The sequence below is a fragment of the Uloborus diversus genome, unplaced genomic scaffold (genome assembly GCF_026930045.1).
Source record: "Uloborus diversus isolate 005 unplaced genomic scaffold, Udiv.v.3.1 scaffold_14, whole genome shotgun sequence".
Classification (NCBI taxonomy): Eukaryota; Metazoa; Arthropoda; class Arachnida; order Araneae; family Uloboridae; genus Uloborus; species Uloborus diversus.
The window spans coordinates 2,697,864-2,721,853 of NW_026558098.1; the positions used below are offsets into that span (position 1 = coordinate 2,697,864).

Consider the following 23,990-nt stretch of genomic DNA (forward strand, 5'->3'; position numbering starts at 1 on the left):
AAGCAATCGTGATTGCTCAAAAAAAAAAAAGTCATCTATGTGATGGAGGCGAACGAATTCGCAGAAGTGATTCGCTCTTTCCCTGGATCCCCTTAACGTTGACCGCAACTTCACTGTTTATGTTCGCATTCTTCTCGTGTTCTAAAAAGCGGCATGCGGTGCGTAATGTTCTACTAATCACAGACATATTTAGATTTCTTTTGCCCCGTAATTAATTCAATAAGCATGCCTAAAAAAATTAAAAAAGCAAATAAAAATGCAGCCAAAGGAGGCAAAAAGATGTGGAAAAAGCATCAAAGTTCGAGCTTCAATCCTAGTTTTAATAAACACAGGTTAGAAGCTAAGAAACGAGCGATGTTTGGAGTCAGAGGTAATATTATTTGTTTTAATTTTCTCGTTGCGATTCACAACTTCTTTTTTCTTGATGCCGGTGATTTTAATTTCTACGTAACTGTTGAAAATATTAATTGTGCTTCCTGACGTTCGCAGATATTCTGCTTTACGATACCGTAAACGTTCGATTATCCGTTTTGCGGTTTATCCGCGGTCTTTCACACTTTGAATATTTTATTTATTTATTTATTGTTTTTGCGCTGATAGCTTACTGAATGCAGCTAAATGCCCCTTTTCAACTTCACAAGTGCAAAATCTATTCTTAGATTTTTCTGTTTGTTTCTTTCTTTCTCAATTTGAAAGGGTTGATGTCATTTGAAGTAATAAGATCAAACTTTCCTAGCTCACAGAAACCGGACTTTTTGAAACCCAGTCTGAAGCACTCTTTACCAGGGTTGGCCGGATTGGACCCAATTGGGTTGGACCCAATGGTTTTTTTTGAAAAAACCCATTTAAAAAAACCCATTATTTAGCCCACTTTTGGGTTTTTTTAAATTTTTTGAGAAGTTTTTTAAAAAAGTAATTAATTTAAATACTTTTACAATTTAAACTTCTATTTATTTGTTCTTCACCACAGACAATTGGACATAAAAAATGAATTTTGAACTTTAATAGTATTTCTTAACTCTTAACGGCATTAAAAATACTTCAAAGATTTAAAAAATATATATTTAACTTTTATCTTAAACTGGTCAATAAATAACTCAAATTATCTTGACTAAATTCTGTCACGTCTGGTTTTCTCAATATTTGTAGATTGTACAGAGGAAACTACTCTAGCTAAAAGGCTTTCATGTGAATTATTTTCTGCAACCCGACACGTCACAAATTTCGAATTAACAAGTTATATTTTTTTTTAGAAATTAACAGGTTTTACAAATGGTCGGACAGAAAACAGAATAGGATGTACAGTATTTTCATTATCTTACAAAAAAGTTTAATATTTCTTAATCTGTACACAGAAATAGAAAAACAGGCAACATAAAATTCAAAGAAATGTCTTGATTAAGCTGGAATTCAGTAAATAGGGATTTAAACTACTTTAGGTTCTACAGTAGTTTTGCATAAAAAAATGAAATACAATAAAGTAAAATGCAAAAAAAAAAAAAAAAAAAAGTAGTAATTAAAAACGAACAATAGATTTTATCACTCAAGAAGTAATTTTGCCTTAACTGTTGGTAATCATGGAAACTAAAAAATCTGAAATTTCACCATTCTTGGGTTTCGTCGTCTTTTATACTCTTCTTCCTGAACGCTGAATTTTAACTAGTTTTCCAGCTTTTTTTACCCCAAGACAATTCTTGTGCTTTGTTCATATACTTACGCTACAATATGTTGCAAGTACCCTACATTTTCCCTAAAAAAAGACAAAAAAACCCACATTTCTTTTAAAAAACCCAGCTTTAGTTGGGTTTTTTTGGGTTTTATTTAAAAAACCCAAAAAACCCTGGGTCCATGGGCTTTTTTAAAAAAACCCGGGTTTTTGCCAACCCTGCTCTTTACGCCTGTGTAAGCGAATGATGGGACCAGTTTTGGTTTTATCAAACAAAAGGTTCTATTCAACACTTTTGGTGTAGCCTAACTTGATCTGTTTGCATGATTTCCTGTGTGATGTTATCTGTTTGCACATTTGAACACTTCCTTTTTGCATTTATTTTATACTAGCTGCGTTGCCCGGCTTTGCCCGGTCTATTTTGAAAACGAAAATTGTGTCAATTATTCAACAATCAGGCATAAATAAAAGAAAAAAAAATCATCATGCAAAATTTTCCCTCCAAACAATGACAACAGATATTAAAATACTTTTAAGAAATTAAAATAAAATGAGAAAGATGGATTTAAAAGGCGTAACCATGGAAACGCAAAATTAAATAAGTTTCAGAATTGAAAATGAGAAAGATTGAAATATTGGATTCAAAAAGCATTACCGTGGAAACGCAAAATAAAATGGTTAAAAACTTGAATAGAGAACAGATTTTTGAACTTCATTTAATTCGCTCGTAACTTTTTTTCTAATGGAGATAGAGGGTTAAACTTCCAACCATAGGTCGAGTTAGATCTGGAGTAAAAAAGGTAGCTCTTTTCAATGGTGTGAAAAAGAAAACTGTAGGACAATTCCTTCACTTTTTATTGATGGATTTAATGAAGAAAGTAATCCCTAAATTTCAGCTAAGCCTAAACAAATTCGAGCTAAAAACGTAAAAAACTCCCGCCGCAATTAAGTTAGAGCGTTGGAACAAATGGCGTAGAACGCGGAAAATTCTTCCCTTTCCAACGATATGTAATATTACTAATTGCGAGTCATTTTTCATCCCCATATTCGGGAATTTATGTGAAAATTGGGCCTAAATTGGAATAAAAAATGAACTATTCATCGGATTGTTTTCGAACTGGTCTGCAAACCTTCTCAGGACTTAAAGGAACAAACTGTGAAAATTTCAGCGCAATCGGCCAGGTAGTTCTCGAGTTTTGCGAGTTCAAACACACAGACGCTTTTTGGACACTTCATTTTATACTATATAGAGGTACATTATTTACATTCACTATTGTTTTTACGTTGAGTTTAAATGTATTTGTGTGAATGTTATGAATTTTTACAGCTAATGTAGACTTAAATGCATCTACAAAATTTGCATAGCCACAGGTAAATGGGACTTAACGATGCATCAAAAATTTGTTTTATCTTCCTATTGCATGTACTTACCATTTTTTATGTATATTGTTCAAAAAAGTGCAATATTGTTCTCTATCGTTGAATTCTAAACATAACCTTTGGAATATGTAAGGTTATTTTAATTAGAAACCAAAACACCCTCATATTATAACTAGAGACGTACCGAGTACTCGGTAACTACTCGGTACTCTGCATACTCGGCCAATTTTCCGAGTACTCGGTACTCGGCCAATACCGAGTAGTTGCAAAAAATTGAATATTGTCCAAGACAAATGTTAATATTTATAAAAAAGCTCAAGCATATTTAATATTTTGCAATCATTTACAAGTCAAATTTAAATTTTGAGAATAATGAAGTTTTTAATGCTTTAATGGAATAAATCTTTATTTTAATTTCCCCAAAGGTAATAAAACTTATTTATTAAAAATTGTGGAAAAAAGATAAGTATAAAAGATACGGAATTTTTACATTAAAAATGGATTTTTGCTACAAACAAAAACTAGTTATAAGAAATATAAAAAATTCCTTTGCTTAAAAAAAAGGGAAATAAAACAACGTGAAAAGCATAGTGCAGGAACACTGCAGACACGTGTTTTGGCGTTACAGGGAATTCCTTTTTCAATGCACAAAATGGGAGCTTGTAGATTTAGAGGCATCCGACAAAAGTCAGATTCTTTTGTCGAATGTCTTGACATTCTTTAGCTCACATTTTATGCACTGATAAAGACGTTTCTTGTAATGCAGAAACAAGTGTGTGCAGTGTTCCTGCACATTTGCTTTTAAAAATTATTTATGTTTGGCGGACTAGAACTAAAATAGATTGGCATAGTTTGTCTTAATTCCAACTTGATTAATCATATCTTTTATTTATTTATTTTTAATTTTAAAAATAATTTTTTTGTAATATTTTTGACATAAACAACATTTTTTAAATAATGCGAAATTAAATTTCAGCAGGAGTTTAGTTTTGAAAACTGTTATATGGACAAAGAGGTCTATATTACTATTCCAATAAGTTCAAAATTGATCACGTGTGTGTCAGTGGTTCATCTTAAAACATAATTGGTACTCGTTAACTCGGCCGAGTAGTGAAATGCCGTGTACTCGGTACTCGTCCGAGTATTGAAAGGCCGAGTACTCGACCAAAGTGCTACTCGGTACGTCTCTAATTATAACGAAATGTATATTACTCAGCCTGTCCTTTAACTAACAGAACCAGCAAGAAAAACTTGTTTTCTTGATTAACTTTTAACTTTGTTTTTGAAAAGTGTTAAAAAAAAATTATAATTTGAAGATTAAGTGGGAAAAATATGATATGATGGACAAAGGAGTTCGAAAGACTTATTACATAGCTGTATTTGGCCACAAAATTTTGTTACAAATTATGCAGCTTTGAGAATTTAATGTTTTAAATTTTAACAAAGCGTTCGTACAATTTTTGATCCATAAAGCAATTTATTTTTAAGAATAGGATCCTGTGCTCCTTTCTCCCCGACATTTTTCGGAGCACGCTGCGTCTTTTCTGACCTTGCCCCCCTTCAAAATTTGTCAACACTTGATCACGAAGTCAAATTCACAAAATAAAGAACGCAACCTGGAGATGGTTTTCGCAGCATCGTGAGGCTGGTTGACGGTGCTGCAGAGGGAGGCGGTGGGAAAATAAATTCATAGGAACATCAAAACCGTCAAGTGAGAGCAATAAGCAATGTGATTGCTCAAAAACATCTGCATACTTGCCAACTCTACTGTTTTTAACGGGAGACTCCCGTTTTTTGCTTCCATCTCCCGATTTCCCGTTTGTCACGATTTTCTCCCATTTTTGCAGTTTTTTCAGTCAATCATCAAAATTTTCACTTTCTTCTCAATAGATGGCGCTCTTTTCTAGTCTACCAATATCAGGGAATAAGAATTTCGCCAATTAATAACTCATTTAATAGAAATTAATTTTTTAGAAGCTTTCCACATTGCATGTTCAACGAAGCACGTGCTTTGCCGAAAATGGCAGCAGATTTCAATCCTTTTGCATCCTGAAATTATTTCAATTATTTTTAATGTTTGAAGTGATTTTAACATGTGCTACCCTATACCTACTTATTTTATATTTTATTTTCATTATATATTGATTTTTTTTTCGGATTTTAGTAATTAAATTTTTGTAGCTACTTTTCTGGTAGAGACTGGAGAATGTACGAAACTTTAAGCAAATTCACTCCTTATTATTTAGTTTTTCCTTTGCAGTATATTTTTCTTGCTACTACCAATTTGCTTACATCTGCAAAAAATCCCCATTTCACTTTAAAGCAGATTTCAATCTTTTTGCATCTTGGATATATTTCAATTATTTTGGAAGTTTGAAGTTATTTTAACATGAGCTACCCTATACCTACTTAATTTGTATTTCATTTTCATTATACATTGATTTTTTTTCCAGATTTTAGTAATTAAATTTTTGTATATACTCTTTCGGTAGAGACTGGGGAATGTATAAAACTTTAAGCTAATTCACTCCTTATTATTTGATTTTTCCTTTGCAGTATGTTTTTCTTGCAGCTGCCAATTAGCTTGCATCTGCGAAAAATCCCCATTTCACTTTAAATTTAGTATTTATGTTATTTCAAAGCATAATTTAATAACTCTGTAGCGAGGATATGTCGATGGTGTATCACCTACATACCTCTAGTAAAATCTACTGTTTTTTTTCCTTCGAAGGTTGGCAAGTATGCATCTGTAAATGATTAAGTTAAGATTAGTCTGAAATTGGAAAGCAGCATAAGTATATTCCAGGGTTGGCAAAAACCCGGGTTTTTTAAAAAAAGCCCATGGACCCAGGGTTTTTGGGTTTTTTTTAAATAAAACCCAAAAAAACCCAACTAAAGCTGGGTTTTTTAAAAGAAATGTGGTTTTTTTTTTGTCTTTTTTTAGGGAAAATGTGGGGCACTTGTAGCATATTGTAGCGTAAGTATATGGACAAAGAACAAAAATGTCTTGGGTAAAAAAAGCTGGAAAATTCAGCATTTTCTGAAGAAAAGTAAAAGACTACAAAGCCCAAATATAGTGAAGTTTCAGATTTTTTAGTTTCCATGATTACTAACAATTAAGGCAAAGTTACTTTTCGAGTGATAAATCTATTGTTCGTTTGTTCACTTTTAATTACTACATTTTTTTTTTTTGCATTTTACTTTATTGTATTTCATTTTATTATGCAAAACTACTGTAGAACCTTAAAGCTTAATCAAGACATTTCTTTGAATTTTATGTTGCCCGTTTTTCTATTTCTATGTACAGAGTAAGAAATATTAAGCTTTTGGTAAGCTAATGAAAATACTGTATATCCTATTCTGTTTTCTGTCCGACCGTTTGTAAAACCTGTTAATTTCTAAAAAAATATACCTTGTTTATTCGAGCTTTGTGTGTTGGTTTGCAGAAAATAATTCACATGAAAGCTTTTTAGCTTTTAGCTCGAGTAGGTACAATCTACAAATATTGAGAAAATCAGACATGACAGGACTTAGTCAAGATAATATGAGTTATTTTTGACGAGTTAAAGAAAAAAGTTAAATATATTTATTTAAAATTTTTGAAGTATTTTTTTAACGCCGTTAAGAGTTAAGAAATGCTATTAAAGTTCAAAATTCATTTTTATGTCCATTGTCTGTGGTGAAGAACAAATAAAAAAGGAGTTTAAATTGTGAAAGTATTTAAATTAATTAATTTAAAAAAAAATTCTCAGAAAATTTTTAAAAACCCAAAAGTGGGCAAAATAATGGGTTTTTTTAAATGGGTTTTTTCAAAAAAAACCCATTGGGTCCAACCCAATTGGGTCCAATCCGGCCAACCCTGGTATATTCTCAATTTCTAAGGAATTTTTCCTCTAAATTTACTGTAGTCACTATATGGCAGAATTATAATTGTAAGGCAGCTCTCATTGTTTTGAGCTACAGAAACGAAAGATAAAGAAGTTGTAAATTAGTTTGTAATAGTTGACAGAAAAATCAACAAAATGTACGTATAAAAGCTTGCAACAAAAAAATAACATTTTCCTTCCCATATTATGGATACATTTCAATAATTTGCTATCTACTGAATTCAATTGTTAATACAGTCGGACCTCCATATATCGAAGTAGCAAATTGCCGGAAAAAAATTCGATAGATAGAAATTTCAATATATAGAAAGGATCTTATTTTATCTTAAAATTCTCCTAAAACATTAAAATTAAAGCTAATTTTCGTGTATGAAACCTAATTTCTAATTTATACGAGCATTAAATGAAAGTTAATAATTAAAAAAAAAACGGAAATTACATTTTTGCGCCTTCATTAGTCTTCATTCTTTGGCAATTCAACTTGATCTGGGGATTTTCGATTTGACAATGTAGTCGAGTGAAAAGTAAAAAATCAACCTACTTAACTTGAATGATTTTTACAGCAGCTAAAAAGACTAGGAATGATAATCAACAGACAAAAGGGATAACTTGAAACTGATTTTACAGTGTTACTGGTTACAACTAAGATATTTGAAATAAGCTTGAGGGAATTTAAGAACTCCAGAGCAAAACAATGACCTATCTACACATCCCTCAGCCCCAGACTCCTTATGAGTTTCGTAGCAACCTTTAGTGAACATAATTTTCTCCCCTGACCTTCATTTTTCATGAGATAAAGTCTAAAGTGAAAAAAAAAAAGCCTACTAATGTCTAGAAAAAAAATTCGATATATAGAAAGTTTTTCGATACATAGAAACAATTATTCTATGTAATGAACTTAGAAATTTACTGGGATTTCGATATATAGAACATTTCGATGTGTGGAGGTTCGACTGTAGTAATATTTTACTTAATATTTTCCTCTTCACTAACAGAAATATTGTGCAATAAAGACAAGACCTTCATTGTAGAGTTATCTTAGCAAGTGTAGACTTATTTTCAAAAAATCGGATGTGGCGAACGACCGGTTACAGAGATCTACTAAGCTAGTTCACTGAGGCTTCGTTATATCGGAGTTTGACTGTTCTATAAAAATTTTCTTTTTTAATACACAATTCTTTTGTGAAAGTGCCATTTTAACTGAAAGAGTCCCTTTTTATTAGGAACAGGGTTGGCAAGTTTTTGCCGGGGGCTGAAAAAACCATGGTTTTTACCGCCCGGCAAAAATAGGTTTTTGCCAAAGTGGCAAAAATAGATTTTGTGTTAACAACTTACGGACAGTGTTTTTTCCTCTTATATAAAAGTAAAAGCATGAATAGATTTTGATAAAAGGCTTTGCCATTTTCTGTAGTGTGAGCTAGTATTACTAAAAAGTAGAGTGAATATAGAATGTACATATTGATCAGCTTTTTTTGCTTCTTTTTAAATTCTTCTCTTGGCTATCCATTTTCCCAGTAAGTGAGAAAAAATGCATTATTTCTTTAGTGAGGAAAAGTTAATATTTTTCTATATTCAAGTAAATATTCTGTTATTAATTAAATAGCTTAAAAATCTTAGTGGGATAAAAAAAGTGATTAATAAAATATATATATATATAATTAGAATTCAATCTTTTTATTAATTTACTAAGCTTAAGTAAAAATTCTTTGTTTTAGCATTGAAGGAATTGGCTCATTCTGAAAAAAATTGTTTTAGCAAACATTTAAAATCTTAAGTTTTGCAATCCCAACATTTGTTTTTTATTTATTTTTCACCTTATAAATGAGAAGTAACATGGAGAGACATAACTAAAATATTAAAGTGCATTATTTATATTATATTGTCATTATTTCTTGATTAACACTATAATGCTACTTTATTTGTAATAAGGTTTTTGCCGTTTTTTTCCATTTTTGCCTGTTTTTTTCCATTTTTGCCATGGTTTTTTCCATTCTCCCGGCAAAAATACCTTTTTGTCGGCAAAAAAACCTACCCTGATCAGGAAGGGCCCTGTCCTTTTCTCAACTCCATGGAAACCACTAATACAATAGAAGACTGTTGTAACGCACACCTTGGGACAAGAGCTTTTGCGTTATACAGGTTTTGGTGTTATGTAGGTCATTTCACAAATTTTTGAAACTAGTATTCAAAATATATCTGTATATTAGCACTTCAGAATGAGTTTTATCTGCAATGAGTATTAAAGCACTAATTATACAACTAATCATTCGCAAATAAATGTGCTTTACAATTAAAAGAAAGTGCATTATCCTGCACTTCTGCCAGCTTCATAGTTTGCATAACAGCTGCATTTTTAAGAGCCATCTGATATTTTCTCTTTACTGTGAATATTAATTTTCATTTAAAAGCTTTGAAGTAAGCTGGAAAGATGAAAAACTCTTTCACAATTTAATTTTCCTAACAATTTTTATGTTTAGCAAGGCAAAACAAAGGGATTTTTTAAACTTAAAAAACTATTGTTTACTTCTGAAAAGTTGTGCGGTTTACAGAGAATTGCGTTATATAGGTCGGCATTATAAAGGTATTCTACTGTACAGTAGAATACCTTTATAACGCCAACCAATGTACCACATTTCTCGATAAAACCACTCAATTTTTTAGAAGCGAACCATAAGTTTTGCTGTTAAAAAAACTCTCTGTTCTGCCTTTTACAAACATGAAAATTATTAGACAAATTAAATTTTGAAGCAGTTTTTCATTTTCCATCTCAATTCAAAGCTTCGTATTCACAGCTTTAAAAAAAAAAAAAAAAAATCTTTTTCACTCTCGAAAATGCAGTTGTTAAGCAAATTATGAAGCTAGCAGAATTGCATGGCAGTTCACTTTCTTTTGATTGTGATACATATTTATTTGACTGACAATATTGTATAAGTAGGCCTTTAATACTCATTGCAATTAAACTTAATCTAAAGTGCAAATACAGGGCCCAATACAGGCTGGTTTTGCTACCGTTTTTCGGTACCTTCACAAAAATCTTGTTTTGAAATCGGTACTTTCACAAAAATCAAGTAATAAAATCAGTAGCTTCATAAAAACATCAAAAATTTCAAAAATTCACATTTTAAAATATAAAATTTATTTCTCTGTTTAAAACAAAATTTACTCACAAAATTCTAAGCTGGTTTATATGAACAATCGCTTAAATAGAAACCTTTTTGTAGTATTTTAACTAATTTTTAGCTGTTTCTCGCCAAAGTGTATTTATGCAATATCATCACAATCTTTCAACACCTTTTTTGGGGAACCATTTCTCTCATAACTTCCTATATTGTACACAGTACATAGCCGATTAAGCTGAAACTACGATGGTATTTTTTGTACTTCTTAGGTGTTTAGCCCCCCCCCCCCCAAAAAAAAAACGAAACCTGTTAAAAATAATACTAGATGACATTTACACTTTTGGGACTAAAATTTCACTTATTCTACTTCTCTTTTACAAAAATGAGTATGCCTCTTTCTAAAATTTCACAAAAACAGTGCTAATGATAAAAAAAACTTTCACAAAAATAGAATGATGCAATACTTTCACAAAAATAGGTAGCGAGAAAAAAATGCTGGATTGGCCCCTGAAATATACAAATATATTCTGAATATTAATTTCAAAATTCGTGAAATGGTCTATATAACGTCAGGGCTTGAAAATTATACTGCCAGACATGCCCGGGGCATGTAAAAATTCTGATCAGGCATGAATATTTTACCCTTACATGCCCGGCTCCTAAAACTTTATTATTTCGTATTTATTAAAAAATTACCGTATCCTTACTTGGAGCTCAAAATTTATTTCAATCCTACTGCTAAGATGGTTTGCTGTTTCCTTTTTTTCCATTCTTCCCGTTATATAATTTAAATTTTGTTGAGTTTAACCACGGCTCATTATGTACTATTTATTCAAACTATTTTTTTACGATTTATATAAAAATAATTTGTCTGATTAATTCTGCATGACAAAATCAAATGCTTTTATTGATATGCAATAAGGAAAACTGGACATGTACAAATTTGGGCATGCGAAATTTTAAAGATTTTTCTAGCCCTGTATAACGCCAAAACCTGTGTAGCACAAAAGCGCTGGTCCCAAGGTGTGCGTTATAACGGTCTTCTGCTGTAGTATTTTCAACTTGACGCACTCATATTTTATTGGACATTTGAGCACTCATATTTTAAGGGATCTAAGGACTCTTAACCTTCAAAATTTTCAATTTTCTGGGAAAAATATATGTTATGCATAATTTAATTCTGAACAATTTGATACCTTATTTATTACCATACGCAAAAAACTTTTCAAGTTATTGTGAAAATGCGTAAACTTTCCCCACAGAGTTTATGTTTACAGCAGCTGTTTAAGCCTCTTTTTCTCAGGTGCCGATTTCTCGTTTTGCGTGCACGATATCGTAGAAAGTTTCTTACGTATTTCCGTAAAACTTTTCATATATGTTTGTTTGATTTTTTTTATGATCTGAACCTAAATTTTAACTAAAAACAAAAGTTAATATTAAAAACGAAACCCAAAATTTTGATATTAACTTATATAACATTTCAAAAAAAAAAAAAAATAATAATAATAATTTTAAATAAATAAATAAATTTAGGTTCATATCATAAAAATAAGCCAGAGAAAGCTGCACAAAAAGTTTTACGGAAGTAGATAAGAAACTTTCTGAGATATCATGCACACGAAACGAGAAACCTGAGAAAACGCAACCTGAGAAAAAGAAGCTTAAACAGCTGCTGTTAACATAAATCTCTATGAGGAAAGTATACGCATTTTTTTCAATAACTTGAAAAGTTTTTTGCCTATGGTAATAAATAAGGTATCAAAATGTTTAGAATTAAATTAGGCATAACGCATATTTTTTCCAGAAAATCGAACATTTTGAAGTTAGACCCCTTAAGCAGCTCTGTTTTAGTTATCTGACAGTGAAATAGCAGTTCTATTTTTTGAAAAAGGAATGTATGGAGTGATTGTTCTTTGTTGCGTTTCAATGCAGGTGAAGGGAATTTGACAGAAGCGAAGTTGGCCATCCACAACAAACTGACGACAGACAGTCAATGTGACCAAAGCGAAGAGGCCATGAGTGTGGGCGGGGAGACGGCCATGACTGCGTTCACCAACTGTTCGTTGCCCACTTTCAACAGGTACTCACTCAGGATAACTTCTCAATTACTTTTCTGAACAAAAATGTACCATATTTTCCTGCGTATTATCCGTGGGCGGCCTATAATCCGCAGGTCCTAAAATCGACCCGAAGAAAAAAAAAAGCTTCGTATAATCCGCGGATAATACGATGTAAAAAGATAAAGTTTGAATTTAACATACCATTTGAGCAACTAAACTAAGAACGTGAAAAAGTAATTACTTTGAAGGCATATTCAAAATTAATCTGAAATATAATCTAAAATATAATGATTTCTTCTTGAAATCTTGATTATAGTACGTTAATTACTTGAAAAACAAAGAGTCAAGGCAAAGGAGCAAACGGTCTAATCTTGTGCAAATGGCTACCTATTTCGCTGTAATCTTGCTTATGTTACATACACTCCCACACGCCTACGTGCATACACACAGGTCTACGCACACACAAGCCTACACACACACACAAACCTACACACACACACAAACCTACACACACACATGTCTTTATTACTAAAAGTAATAATGAATTTATGACTTCGGTGTTTCGTAAGCCTTTTGCTGTTACACTACCTCCTCACAAATGTTCTTCTCATCCTCCAAACCAAAAGTTGGCCTCATTCAAGGCTTTTGTGTTCCGTGCTTTGAACATCTGTTCTTCCTCCAATTCTTTAAATGCTGAGCTTTCTTATCTTAAAGCAGTGGCTTTCGATCATGGTTATTCTCCTAGCATCATTGATTCAATTTATAATAAGTTAATTAAGCCCTCTCATTCTGAAAAGGTTTCTGCTTCTAGTGCTTCGTATACCATTGTTTTGCCTTATTATCCAAAAGTTAGTCATCAAGTTGCAAAGATTTTGAAGAAATTTGGTTTCAATACAGCTTTTTCTCCAGTTAATAAGATAAAATTTACAAACTTAAAGGACCCCATTGATTGCCATGAGAAGTGTGGACTTGGCTACGTTGGACAGACTAAACGTGCTCTCAAGCACCGTCTGAAAGAGCACGAAAACTATGTTAAGCATAAAGAACTTGCTCGTTCTTCCATCGCTCAGCATTGCTGGACTTCTGGTCACTGTTTTGATTTTTCATCTGCAAAGATTATTTGTAAATGTTCTTCGGTTTATGACCTCGATTTCTGGGAAGCTTACCATATTTGGAAAAATTCTCATTCTCTTGTCAATGATTTTTCCAGCACTCCATTTTTTCATGATATTTGGAAGCAATTTCTATAATTGCCTTTCCTGTTTCTTTGGTGTCTCGCACTCTTTTTGTCTCCTGGCTTCTGATTGGTTGTCTCTTGCCTTGCTTTGAGCCCGGAGCGTACATGCTGTTCGCTGATTGGTTGTTTGTTGTCATGTTCCTGTATTCTTATTGGTTGGCTCTCTTTGGTATAAATACCGGTGTCCACCTGGTTTTTTGTCAGTTCTCTCGCAACTTCTGGTTGTGTTGGTGAGCTTTTTGCACTGATGAAGAGGCTCCATTGTAGCCTTGAAATAGCTATATGCTGCAGTTTCTCGAAGATTTGTGCTTTATTTACGTTGTTTTTTCACCTTAATCACACACAACTATGCACACGTAAACGCTCAGGAGGAGGGGCAGGCTTGGGGGGACAGTAACTGTTTCTAGAAACAATAACTCCAATGAGTAGGGTCCTGTCGCAGTTTGTGATTGTGAAAAACATAATTTGAATTCAAAATTTCAGAATTCCAAGTAATTTTCTTTTTCTTTCTTTTCTTTCTCCAGGCTGCTGAAAAACTGGAATTCCAACTCTTTTCTGCACAAAGAGATGTTGGCCATCATAGCCGCCGTGACAGACATCTTGAAGATGAAAGATGGAAAAGAAACAGAGACGGAGTACTTCGCCGCCCTTGTAAGTTCTTCTCAACCCCAAACATTGAATCCTGTTTAAAAGATAATTTAAAACCTTTTTTTTTTTAAAAGAACACTCTCCTCAAAAGTACCCCATTCTCAGAGAGTTGGGTATCTATCAGACACCTGATAAAATACCTAAACAGGACCAATTTGGAAGTGTGTAGGCCGCTAATCAGGGTTCAAAAAGATCATCATATTTTCGAAAATATCCGATACTTGGATATATATCCGAATATTTTGATACATATGTATATATCTGTAATTTTTGATTTAAAAAATTTCCATTCAAGTCATTTCGTCAAATAATTTTTAATTTTTGAGCTTAAGAAGTGAGAAGTTGTAAGGATGACCTGCAAAGTTAACAATTTTTCAGATGTCTTTTTTACTTACTTTATTTCTCTTTAACTCATAGGTACAAACTAAATGAATAAAAAAAAATATATTGCCACTGATATGCTCGATCAAATGAAAAATTGATAGTAAGTGGATACTTGCAATCAGGGCTTTCTGATATATCGATAATAATATTATTTTTTTGCAAGCATTCTTTGTAGAAATACAAAAAAAAAATGTCTGTGAGAAAAAACGTAAATTTTGCTGACCCGTGAAAGTTAAGATATTTTGTAAACATTTTACTGTGGGGGTCCCTTTGTTGTGAAGGCCCTGGGGCAGTAGCCCCGCCCGCCCTCCCCTGAATCCGGCCCTGTACCTAAATTGTATTGGACTGCCTGAACTCTGAGGGATATTCATTGATTGAACCCCACCACTCTTGTTGGTTTGTTTGTGTATCATTTTTAGTATTTCCTCAATTTAAAAAGGGGGGGGGGCAGGGTTCATTCTGAAATAAGGGCAATTCTATTTAGTTAAAAGTGCACTTTCTCAAAAGAGTTTTGCAATAAAAAAGGTGTGCTAACCTGGAGAACATTTTAATCCCCAAGAACTTACAAAGAAAAAAAACTATTGTTTTTGAACAAGTTTGAGTTCCGGTTAAAGTACATTTGCAAATGAAAAAGTAGGATTATAACAAGCTATTGATTTCTTCGAAAAGAATATTCTTAAGGATTCATATTAATAGAGATCCTTACAGAGAAATATTAAACAATGCTTCAAAGGTGCATATCTGTATTGTTGAATTATTTAAAGCACAAACCTGCCTTTTAAAATTAATTGCTTGTTTTAATCATATATTTTTCTTTTGTAAATCAATGCTATTTCTTTCTTTTCCTTTCTTTTTCTTCTTTTTGCAGATAAAAGTACAGAATAATTACAAGGAAAGATTGAAATACTGTAATGGTTTAAATTTTAATGGTTTGGTGTGTGTTAATTAAAAAATAAAGCCATGGAATATATGGTTTGTAAGATTTGATATCAAGTTACATGCTGGCAGCTGTGTGCTTGTATTTATTATTAGTAATTTCATTGATTTTATTATTCAATTCCAAGTGCATAAAAACCCAAATATTTTTCAATAGGCATTGTTTACTTAAATAATAAAAATATTGGTATAATAAATTATGCTAGAAGTTGAGTTTCTTCGGATTCATCTTCTTTACTAATAATAAAGCTGGATGTCTGGATCTCTGTGACGCGCATAGTGCCTAGATGGTTCGGCTGAATTTCATGAAATTTGGCACAAAGTTAATTTGTAGCATGAGGGTGTGCACCTCGAAGCGATATTTCCAAAATTCAATTTTGTTCTTTTTCTATTTCAATTTTAAGAACATTTTCCCGAGCAAAATTATCATAAGATGGACGAGTAAATGACCAAGTTATGATAATGTGGAACCATAACCTGGGCGAGCCAATTGGCGAGAAACTCATCATACATATTTTGTAAATATACAGGCAAACAAAAGACCTCTTAATTTTCTACTACGGGCAAAGCTGTGCGGGTGCCACTAGTATTTACATAGAACTCAAATCTATCAATGAGAAAATAGGTTTCTTAAAGTAGCTAAAATTTCATTTGAAAATTTATAAGTATTATGAAGAAAACAAAGTTAATACCAGTTTTCAAATACTGTTTTATCTTGCAAATTAAATTAAATTGAATCGTAATAACTGTTCTTATTACATATTACTACATTTCGCATGTCATTCTAGTAAACAATGGAAATGAAGGAGTAATGTTTCCCCCCCCCCCCGCTCTTTTTTGAGAAAAAAAGTTTTGCCTTTGTAATTTAATGTTGTTTTTAAACTTCAAAAGTACAAGAAGTGTGCATTGAAAGCTGCCTAGAAAAGGGAAGGACCCAGCACCCTCCTAAAACCACCTGGGGGAATAATGTTTATATTTGCATTTTTATGTATATTCTTTGTTTCTTTGTATTGGGCTGCCAGATCTCTACAGATGAAATTCTAGTTGCTCATATACAACAATAACCTTTTTTTTAAATAGAAAATTTAAAAAGAATGCATTTAACTTAAACCAGCTGTGAGACTTAAGTAAAATATGGTATGCAGATGCATGAACCCTGCATGTCATTTGATGTGTTAGCAATATTTTGCGCAAAGCTAACGTGAACATTTCCTTTTTAGATGACAACTCTGGACATTGTCCAGACGGACGAATCTCTGACGGCCGTCATATGTCTGCTCTCCATGCTGGCAAGGAGGTAAGCTCCTTCGGATTGAAATGCAGTCCCTAAGTTTCAGGGGTGCCCATCCCTCATAAGTTCGATGCTGCAAACCCCCCCCCCCCCCCCCCCCCCCCCGAAAAAAAAATTTCATCCCTTTTTTATTTTTAGCCCTTTTTTAATTTTATTCATTTTTTAAATTTTTTTTATTGTACTTTAATATATTTTTAAATTATTTATTGAGCAATCACGATTGCTTATTGCTTTCATTTGACTGTTTTGATGTCCTATCATTTTATTTTCTCGCCAGCATCACTGTCGACCGGTTCCTCACAATGCTGCTCCTCTAGCGAAAGCCATCTCCAGGTTGCATCCATATCCTACACTTACACGCATGTACAAACAAATACACACACATACATACACCTACACACATACACAAACACATACATACAGCCACCTACACACAACTACCCACGCACTCATGCCTGCACGCTGCACACAGATACAAACACATATGCCTACACACACATACACATACCCCCTACACACAAACACGCATACCCCCCCACACACATAAACACACACACCTATATACACACACACTCGTGATTGCGAAAAACATAATTTGAATTCAAGAGGTCAGAATTTAAATTAAGTTTTTTTTTATTTTAAATTATTATTATTGTTGTTTTGTTAGAAAAGTTCCGCTCTACACCAATAGCATACACACACATACGCACAAAATAATTAAAAAAATGAAACAAAATTAAAATAAAACAAAATAAAATTAAAATAAAACGAGCTGATTTGTGCATCACATGACTTCCTTTTGCTCCACCTTAATGTCATTTCCTCGTTACTGGCAATTTTAATGTGATTCAATAGTTTACTCTCTAAATATCACCACCAACCTAAAAAATGCAATATTGTTACATAATAAATGATTTTCTCAAGAACTACCATAAACAAACAATGAGTTTGTACAATTTTTCAGTCATACTAATTTCATTTCACACATAAAATTGAAATAATAAAAGTAATAACAACAATATTATTTTTGTCACTAAAAATAAATAAACAAATAATGGAAAGCATTTTTTGTATGAAAAATTTCAGAGGAGGTTTGGACCCTTTAAACCACCCTCTTGCATATGGCCCTGCTCTGTAGTTAAAATTAATGCAAAACTCTGTGAATTTTTTAAATGCTTCTAAAACTTGTAAAGTGAAAAAGTGGAAGCTCTCCTTTTCAGGGAAAGTAGTGCTCAATAGTACTGATCAACAGTAAAAAAAATTAAAATTTTAAAATTGGCAATTTTGAGGAAATTTTTAAAAAGTGATTTTTTTTTCTTTTTTTTTAAAGACTGGGGAAGGGGGGAATTAATCTCTTCCATCAAAATGGTGTATATCTTTTTAAACAGAAAAAAAAAACTTTTAAATAAAATAAACCACAACAAAATATGTTGCACCTTTCTAGAGATAAAAAACTTAAAAGCTTTTGCCGAAAATCACAAGTGAGAAATGATGCCCGAAATGCCATCTTTGGTGACCAGTATCTCGGCTCATGAATTTTTTTTGGTCAAAAAAAAAAAAAAAAAAAAAAAAAAACGTATTTCTTAATTTTTTATGAATTTTAACATATGTTAAATTCAAAAAAAAAAAAAAATCAGAAACCATCCAGTTACGCCCCTTGTTAAATTGACATGGATTCTACCAATGCAAAATCTATTTGTTCTGAGCCTTAAATGTTTACAAAATGTTTTTACTAGATTGTTTTCTAGGACAAGGGATGTAAAAGTAGTTCAGAAAAGTAAGAACAGGGTTTCGACAGATCAGGGAAAAGTCAGGGAACTTTATTAATCAGGGAAATATCAGGGAACTTCAAAAAAAGAGCAAATAATCAAGGAAAATTGATTTTATTAAGGAAATTTTTTTTTTTTGCTTTACAAAATAAAGTACCTTAATTCCCTACTCATTTTTCGCCAACTATCTATTCAAAAAAAAAATTAAAGAGGTGCGATTATACACTGCCACATATTTGTGCATCTTTTTTCCTCGACGTCAAAGTATTGAATCTTACTTATTAACCACAGGATGAACTTCCTAAGATTGCTTCTGTGTGTTAGGTTTTTTATTTTACCTAGCTTGAAATTTCTTTTCATGCTTTTAATGCTAGGTAAAACCATACAGGCAAAGAGGAAGCGTTCATTAATGCCTTAGCTCCTTTGCCTTTATTCCATTGTCTCGAGGTAATTAGCTCACTATAATCACGATTTCAAGAGAAGTCTTTGGTTTTGAACTAATACTGATAAAAGCTTAAAAGTTATTACTTTGCGCTTTTAATTTAATTGCTAAAATTGAACTTTCAATTAAAAAAAACTTGGTTTTTTGCCGTTATACTATTTGTTGTCGTTGCTGATTATAAGGATTTTCTTTTCTTGAAATTTAAACAATTCTTTTATTTTGTAACCAAGTTGTATTCTTCTTTTAAGTGTTTTGAAATTAATTAATTGCTTTTTTGTTCTGTTTTTTTTTCTCGTTTCAAGTCGTTTGTTACAAAAACAATATAAATTTTTTTTCGTTACATACTGAAATCATATGAAATAGAGTTAACTTGTGTACTTAAGTAAATATCTTTATTTTTTTATTGTTAAAATGCTGTATTTATTCATTAAAACCTATTTTCTTGATTAGAAAAAAGCTCCCTATGAATGGATGTCAAATGGTTTCATCTGTTTTGCATAAATATGTCAATTAGTTATCTAAGAATAACTACATTACTTCTATTCTTTCACTATTACTTGTTCTTTCTGCAACAATTAATTACACTGTTTGAAAACTTAGTTCAAAAATAATTTCAATTACTTTTTAGTTCTACCATAAATATACATGTTTTTAAGAGTGATTTTAATAGTTTCTTAAAATTCTTATGTTAAGTGGTTTCTGGAAGTAAAGTATTTTTTAAAAAAAATTCTATAATCTTTCCATGTAGAAAAATTTAATATACCTACTGTTTTGTAGGTTTTTTTTTTCAAAAAATTGGCTTGATATGTGTTTTTTAAACCATTTTATTAAAAAAGTAGCATCTTTTTAAAATATATCTTTAGTTCAACAACTTTACACAACTTAAAACATTTAAAATACTGCATTTTATACAAACATACAATGGATTTCAAGTAGAGCTAAGAAAGGAAACTATTGTCATTGGTAACGTAAATCAGGGAAATTTGGTGAACTTAATCAGGGAAGTCAGGGAACTTTTTTTTCACAGTTCCTGTCTCCACCCTGAAGAAGAAAACAGTAAAATGTTTTGCTGGAGTATCAACACGTAAATTGTTAAGAGATCAATCAATAAAATTGATTTGTAATGATTTTGAAATGGTTTACTTTGTAGGTTGAATGAGGCGGTTTTAAAACTGCATTTCAAGACGGTATGCAAGACAATAATGCAAATACTGCTTAATCCCAAGTACATGAAGTCAGATCATTGTGCGCTACTTAGAAATGTAAGTATGTTTCTTTTTTTTTGAGGGGTTTGCTTAAAAAAAAAGACAAATGACCTGAATTTTAGCCATGAAAAACAAAAGAGTAAATTAACTCAGTAATGTCTAAATTTACTTCCACTCAATAAAGCATCTAACCCATTAAATCCTCACCACCACATCTAAGCATCTTTTATTTTCAAGTTAAAGATCCGACCATTAAGAACTAATTAAAAAAGTACTGACAAGCGGTTGTGTCAAGGAAAAATTAATTTCTGAACATTTACTTTTCCTTGCTTTAATTTTTCTTCAACTCAATATATATATATATTTTTTTTATTGTACACAATCTTTGTTTTTGAATCAGAACTACCTGCAGCGTAGCAGATAATACAACTTGTCTAAAGCAATAGCAATGATTTATTGAGTGTTTTCAGTTTTTCTCTGCTGTTCTATTGCATACTTCCCAACTCTTCTGTTTTTAACGGGAGACTCCCGTTTTTGCTTCCTTCCCGAGGTTTCCCGTTTTTTACGATTTTCTCCTGTTTTTGCAGTTTTTTAGTCAATCATCAAAAAGTTTCGCTTTCTTCTCAGTAGATGGCGCTCTTTTCTAGTTTATCAATGTCAGGGAAAAGGAATTGTTCCAATTAACTCATCTAGTAAAAGAATTTTTTCTTTAAGAAGCTTTCCAACGAAGCGACTCGCTTTGCCGAAAATTGCAGCCAATTTCAATCCTTTTGCATCTTTGAAATATTTCAATTATTTTGAAAGTTTGAAGTGATTTTAACATGTGCTACCCTATACCTACTTATTAAATATATTATTTTCATCATATATTGATTTTTGTTTTTCCGATTGTAGTAATTAAATTTTTTCTATCTACTTTTTCGGTAGAGACTGGAGAATATACAAAACTTTAAGCAAATTCACTCCTTATTATTTGGTTTTTCCTTTGCAGTATGTTTTCCTTGCTGCTACCAATTAGCTTTCATCTGCGAAGAATCCCCATATTTCATTTTAAATGTACCATTCATGTTATTTAAAAGCATAATTTAATTAATTCTGTTGTGAAGATATGCCGCTCGTAAATCAACTATATACTTCCAGTGGAATCTCCTGTTTTTTTTTTCTTCGTAGGTTGGCGAGTATGCTATTGTTTAATATCCCTTATAAACATTGAAATGACATTCTTTTTGTGTACTGCTCACAATGTTTAGAAAAATACTGCGCCAGACAGGTGCAAAGTATCACTTGATAAAATGTTTCTTTGATTTCATTAATGTATGAAATTGATGTAAGAAGTCTTCTTCAGAAAATTTTAGGCAATTTGTGGCTGCCTGTTCTAAAAATTTAAAAAAAAAAAAATGTCCTCAATTTTGAACTGTGTAAAGAATTAAGATCATGAAAAAGATAAAGCTCTCAAAATTATTGTGATTGGTCTTATGTACTCTTTTATAAAATGCTTCGTAAAATTTATGCGTGTTTTTGTTTTTCTTTTTTGAATATTACATCAAATCATTCTTGTATGTGTGAGTGCATAAAAATGTATTCAATCCTTGTGTATGTAAAAAGAAGGGGGGGGGGGGGCAAGGGCACCCATATACAAAATTGTAAGGGGGGGGGGGCTCAGATATTTTCCCCATCGTTTAGCTGAGTATTTTCCCCATGAAAACCGCTTTCAGGATTCGCTTCAGATTAGATTTCGCTTCAGATTAGAGTCTTTAAAATTTGAAATTTTTATCAACTTATTCACTAACAACTGGAGAAGAAATGTTTTTACATTTTTAAAAAGAAAAAAGTACTAAAAGCAAGGAAGTTCTCATTTCTACGTGGGGGCTTGAGCCCCCCCTATATGGGCACCCTTGGGGGAGGGGGGTATTCATATATTTATACAACATTCTTTATGGCGATTTTTAAAGTAATTTTTACTATGTAATTATATTGTATGTTTCAAAATTGTTTCCGTGCTAAAAATCAGTTATAATAATAAAATTGAAAGATAAATGCTTTATCACTCTTAGGCCTATAAAAGTGATTATTGCAAATTAACCTTTTAAAATGTTGTGCTGCTTCTATAATAAAAGCGCTGCTTGGGGAAATCTAAAAAAAAAACAGTTTTTTTTCTTTTCAAAAAAGGCATTTTTTGAATGCCACATCAATTGTACTTTAAATGTATAGGTCACTCATATGTAAAGATTACTCAATATTTTGATCCGTTCTTTAGAAAATGTTACTTTTACATTCAGGAAAATGTAACATAAACCTTTTTTAAATTATTTCATGAAAATAAGTGTTTAAAGCATAATAACTTGAGCTAGGTCTCTGCTTGTTGTACTGGGATCTTATGTTCTGTAATCCATGGTAGCATTTCATTCACCTCTAAATAGATCACTGTTTTAGAAAATTACCAACAGATAACTGTCCCAAAACCTAGTACCTCAACCTTCCAGGGAGATTTTCTTCAAGACATGAAAATACTCTTTGACATTTCGTAGAAGAGTGGAATTTATTTTGGGAGGTGTGAAATAAATGTCAACAGTTAAAAAAGAAGCCTGGAAATAAAAGATGGTGTACTTTTTTTTTACTTTTAAGAGGATTGTTTGAGGCTTTATATATATATATATATATATATATATATATATATATATATATATATATATAAAACACATTCAAATGTAATGTTTTAAAAATTCCAATAGCTTTTTATCGCTATTTTCAGGGTTCGTACTTCCTTAAAAAACCCTTAATTTCATTAGGCAAAATTAAGGTACCTAAAAAACCTTTAAGAAGTCCTTAGTTTTCTGAAAATTTCCTTAATTTTTTACACGGTAGAAAAAGTTTGGTCCCTATTTTCTTATTTTTTTCTTCCCCCCTAAAATATTCATCCTCTGCACTATCTGCCAAAAATGTATGTTTGGAAAAGATGCCAACGACGTCAAACACGTGCTTCGCCGAAAATTGCATGCCTTGTTTGAGATTTCAATCTTTTTGCATCCTGCAAATATTTCAATCATTTTTATTGTTGGAAGGTTTTTTACCATACGCTACTTTATCTCTGCTTATTTTATTCATTATTTCTATTTTTTTTTAGTTCTTAAATTTAATTTAGAAAAAATACACAAGTCAATAAAAAAAAAAGTCGCCCAACTCCCTGTCTCGGATTGTATTGAAACTTGGCATAACTCTTAGAAGTTCTGAAACATTTAACTGAAACACCCTGTATATAATATGTATCAAGTACTTTGCCCAACTGGAAAACTTTGAAATGTTGTACATAAACTTAGCTAATTATTTCTGATGGGTCATTAAAACATTTTGAGAGTTCTTAAAATGTCCTTAATTTTCACATTTAAAAATGAGTATAAACCCTGTATTTTCTGTGATGCTAAATTTTTATTTAAAGCCTCAAAGCTTTCAAATATGTTTGACTATTTTTTCAGACACATTTTCTATTTTCAGTGCTATAAAAATGCCTATAGAGGAGTTAAAATGACTCTAACATTGATTGCCTCTTTTGTTTAATATGTTCTCCTTTCAGTCGCTACTCATTCTCAACTCCTTCTTGAAAGGAAATGGCGCTCGGGCCCTGAAATCGGAAGAAGAGGAAGAAGAAGCGGAGGGAGGTGTCAACTACAAGAGTGTCTTGAGATGCGTCTTGGAGTATGTCATTCACCATAAACCGAAGGTATTTCCCTCATTATTGTTCAGGGTTGGCCAGATTGGACCCAATTGGGTTGGACCCAATGGTTTTTTTTGAAAAAACCCATTTAAAAAAACCCATTATTTAGCCCACTTTTGGGTTTTTTTAAATTTTTTGAGAAGTTTTTTAAAAAAGTAATTAATTTAAATACTTTTACAATTTAAACTTCTATTTTATTTGTTCTTCACCACAGACAATGGACATAAAAAATGAATTTTGAACTTTAATAGTAT

General features: G+C 31.7%; 1 protein-coding gene across 1 annotated transcript; it reads left to right on the forward strand.

Moving 5' to 3' along the window:
• Window positions 1-151: 151 nt before the first annotated feature.
• Window positions 152-16,618, forward strand: LOC129232835 (RRP12-like protein). Its single transcript, XM_054866935.1, has 4 exons — window positions 152-370; window positions 11,985-12,132; window positions 13,874-14,000; window positions 16,538-16,618. The coding sequence occupies exons 1-4, from the start codon at window positions 226-228 to the stop codon at window positions 16,616-16,618; spliced, it is 501 nt and encodes a 166-aa protein (XP_054722910.1). The 5' UTR covers window positions 152-225.
• The last annotated feature ends 7,372 nt before the right edge of the window (window positions 16,619-23,990 follow it).